This window comes from Orycteropus afer, unplaced genomic scaffold (assembly GCF_000298275.1).
Source record: "Orycteropus afer afer isolate SDZICR_OR568_19922 unplaced genomic scaffold, OryAfe1.0 scaffold00127, whole genome shotgun sequence".
In the NCBI taxonomy this organism is placed as follows: domain Eukaryota; kingdom Metazoa; phylum Chordata; class Mammalia; order Tubulidentata; family Orycteropodidae; genus Orycteropus; species Orycteropus afer.
Window position 1 is genome coordinate 2,626,332 of NW_006921714.1, and position 3,475 is coordinate 2,629,806.

Below are 3,475 nucleotides of genomic sequence, written 5' to 3' on the forward strand. Positions count from 1 at the left end.
CTTGTTGTTGTTGTTGTTATGTGCCGTCGAGTAGGCCCCGACTCATAGCGACCCCTCCTTGGGTTTCCGAGGCAGTATCACTACGGAAGTAGGATCGCCCAACCTTCCTTCTGAGGAGTGGCTGGTGGGTTTGAACAGCCAGCCTTCTGGTTAGCAGTCAAGTGCTAAGTAGAACTCTGGTCCCTGTTATTTATAAAAGACACAACTGTATGTGGAAATGAGGGCAAAGACTCCAAGAAACACTGTGTTCCTTCATCCACCAAGAGTGCTGAGCTCTGTGAAAAGAGCAGGGCATGAAAGCACCTGTTCAACACACTGACCTGAAAGAAGAGGTGCTCTTTGACTTCATCCGCATCCCGTGGACCACATCCCAGTCTTTTCTTGGGGTCTTTCATCAGAAGACGTTGAATTAGGTCTTTAGCTAAAGCACTCATTTCTTGGGGATATGGAGGCTCGCTTTTTAATATTCTCCTGTAGGCAGACAAAACTTGCTGTTAAAACAACCAGAGGACTAAGTTTTAGAGTGGTGGTATTTGAAAGCAAAAACAAGTATAGTGAAACACAACTTGAAATTGAACTACATGTGAACAATGGGAAATAAAGATAGTTAAGATACCATGGAACCAAATTTATGAAGCTTAAAATAAACAGAACAAAAAGTATCGGATCACTTTTCAGTATAAATCAGTCCTGATGGAAGGCTACCATCCTAAATATCTGACTCAGTGGGGGGGGGGGGGTAGCGGCGACAGGCAGGCTTAGGCCTAAATTTGATCTCCTGTAACATGGATTAGACTTTATGATTTAAAGATTTAATCAGAGAAAACAAACTCAGTGAATTCAGCACTCAGATTTAAAAGGACAGGGAGAACACAATGAGCCTGCCTCACTCATCTTTCTCTGTGTGCCAGCAAAGACACGGGGCCAGAGGGAACATGGAGGAAGTGAGACCCAGAGCAGGCAAGTTAGAACCACCTGGCCACGGCTCAGGGCTCGACATGTGAACACGGGCACCAGAGCTGGGGCTCTTCCTGGGGTGAAAGCATCTGCTTCACTCTTTGCTGCGACAGACAGGCAAGCTCGCTGAGGCAGGGAGAGCTCAGATGCATGGTAAAGCCTACCACTTGTTTGGGAAAATAAAAAGCTCAGATAACCAAATTTCATGGCGAGATATCTGGATTTATTCTAAAGGGCACAGAAGAAAACAACTGATCCAAAAGTACTTTTCTCTCTTCTCAAAAAGCCAGGCTGATAAATAAATGAGAAAGAAAGAATAACAAAGAATGGCTGGAATTAAGGCACAAAATACAGTACACATGGAAATAAACAAGTTACTCAGTTCTCTAAGTTTGCATAAATATCTTCTCTTGAGCATTAAAAAATTAATAACTGTTATGGAGCAAAGCCAAATACTAAAAGTGTAAGAGCATAGTGTGGTGAGTAAGAGCATGGCTTGGAGCCAGACTGAGTTCCAATGATGAACGGCGCCAAGCAGCAGGTGTGAGAAGGGAACCCACTGAAGGTCTATGGCCCCCGCTGTCCCTGGAAATGGGGTGGCACAGGGTTTCCTTAGCAGGGTGGAGAGGTTCTGAAGTCCACTCCTGTTGGAAAACTGCAATTCCAGATTGTTGTTATGTGCTGTCGAGTCGGACCTGACTCATAGCGATCCCCCCTTGGGTTTCCGAGGCGATATCACTACAGAAGTAGATTGCCCAACCTTCCTTCTGAGGAGTGGCTGGTGGGTTTGAACCCCCAGCCTTCTGGTAAGCAGTCAAGTGCCTTAGGCACTATGCTACCAAAGCTCCCGTAATTCCAGGATGAGGGACAAAATTTGGGGTGTGTGGCGAGGAGAAAGGGCTTCAAGCAGGCTTAAACCTGTTCTCCATTGGAAGATGATCCTGGATTTACCTTCTCACACCGTTTCCTTGAACTGCACTGGGTTAAAGTAAATGTGAAACGTCATGAGTGACTCTGATAAGGTGAACTACGTCTGGACTAGGAGGTCTGTGAGTGGGTCCTGAGGCCTTCAGGGGTCTCTTGTCCCTATTTAAGACTTGCAGAAAGCACAAGCCACTGCGTGTTCTTTCTCATACCCAAGGGTATCTCTGTGGAGAAGCTATGCTCACGGGCAATAGGGTTGTGTTAGGACCGCCCCATGCTGGGGCTGTCCCCGCCCACCACACAGTCTCATCACTGTCTCTGGGAGCGCCCGCTGTGGCCTGAGGAGTTCTGCCCAGGCTGTTGGAAGGACCCTCACGAAGATGTGTTTGATGCTGCCTTCCCAATATACTCTGTTTCCTGTCCTGCATCCTTCCGTAAAGCTCAGTAAAACTGGAGTTACATGACAGCCCATTGCCCTGTGAGTGTGAATGGCCACTTGTACCTGAGACCTGCTGGCTCTGCAGAAGGGGCACTGTAGGAAGAGGACTTCTGGTCCTAACAACACCAGAGCCTCCTGCAACAAGGGCAGAGAGACGTTTCTTAGGGGTTGCAGCCGTGTCACCTCTGCTAATGTGCTTGACTTCTGAATTAGCAATAACTCACTCATTTTTCACTTGCTTCCAAACACACCTGGGAAATTCCAGAAATGAATTGCAACTGGGTAGGATCCAAATCAACCTTATAACCCTCTGTAAAATCTGGACAGGCTCTGAATTGATCCAGTGCTTTAAACATACAACAATCCTATCAAAAGGCTGCTTGCATTACCCCTGTTTACAGAGGAGGAAAGATTCCTTTCAAAATATAAAGAAATAGAAATGTGAATAAAAATGCCAACATCATGCTTTAGAATGTAGGTGATTTAAATATTGAATAAGAATTAGCACATATTGGCACAGCTAAGAAAATTTTGAAAAAGAAGATAATTAGGGAATATTTGCCCCAATACATAGTAAAATGTATGAGACACCAAAATAGTAAAATTGAGGTGCTAGCAAAACAAATCAACAGCCAACTAGAGTGAACAGAAAATTTAAAAAACACCCAAGCATATAAAAAGACTTAGCATACTTTTAACAAGTGACCAACCAACACAGGAAAGACTGCACCATTCAACAAGTGTGTTGGGGAAACCAGCTATTTGGGAAATAAACAAGTTAAATCCTTGCCTCATACTACACCCCCAAATTAGCTCCACACGACTTGAGGAGTTACATGTAAAATACAAAATGAAGCAAAATTACAATCTATAATGATATGAAAGTGAACATAACATTTCTTCTCATTCATGAATCTTGTTGTTGTTAAGTGCCGTCGAGTCGTTTCCGACCCATAGCGACCCCATGCACAGCAGAATGAAACACCGCCCGATCCCGCGCCAGCCCCACAATCCCCGCTATACTTGATCCCATCATAGCAGCCACCGTATCAATCCATCTCGTTGAAGGTCTCCCCCTCTTTCGTCGACCCTCCACCCTACCAAGCATGACATCCTTCTCCAGGGAATGGTCCCTTCTTACAACATGACCAAAAT

General features: G+C 45.1%; 1 protein-coding gene across 1 annotated transcript in view; it reads right to left on the minus strand.

The window, feature by feature from the left end:
• Positions 1 to 3,475, minus strand: part of RPS6KA5 (ribosomal protein S6 kinase A5) — a 263,424-nt gene that overhangs the window by 29,089 nt on the left and 230,860 nt on the right. Inside the window, exon 8 of the mRNA XM_007944489.1 lies at positions 321 to 471. Within this exon, the coding sequence (XP_007942680.1) occupies positions 321 to 471 (151 nt within the window). The remainder of the gene's footprint in view (positions 1 to 320; positions 472 to 3,475) is intronic.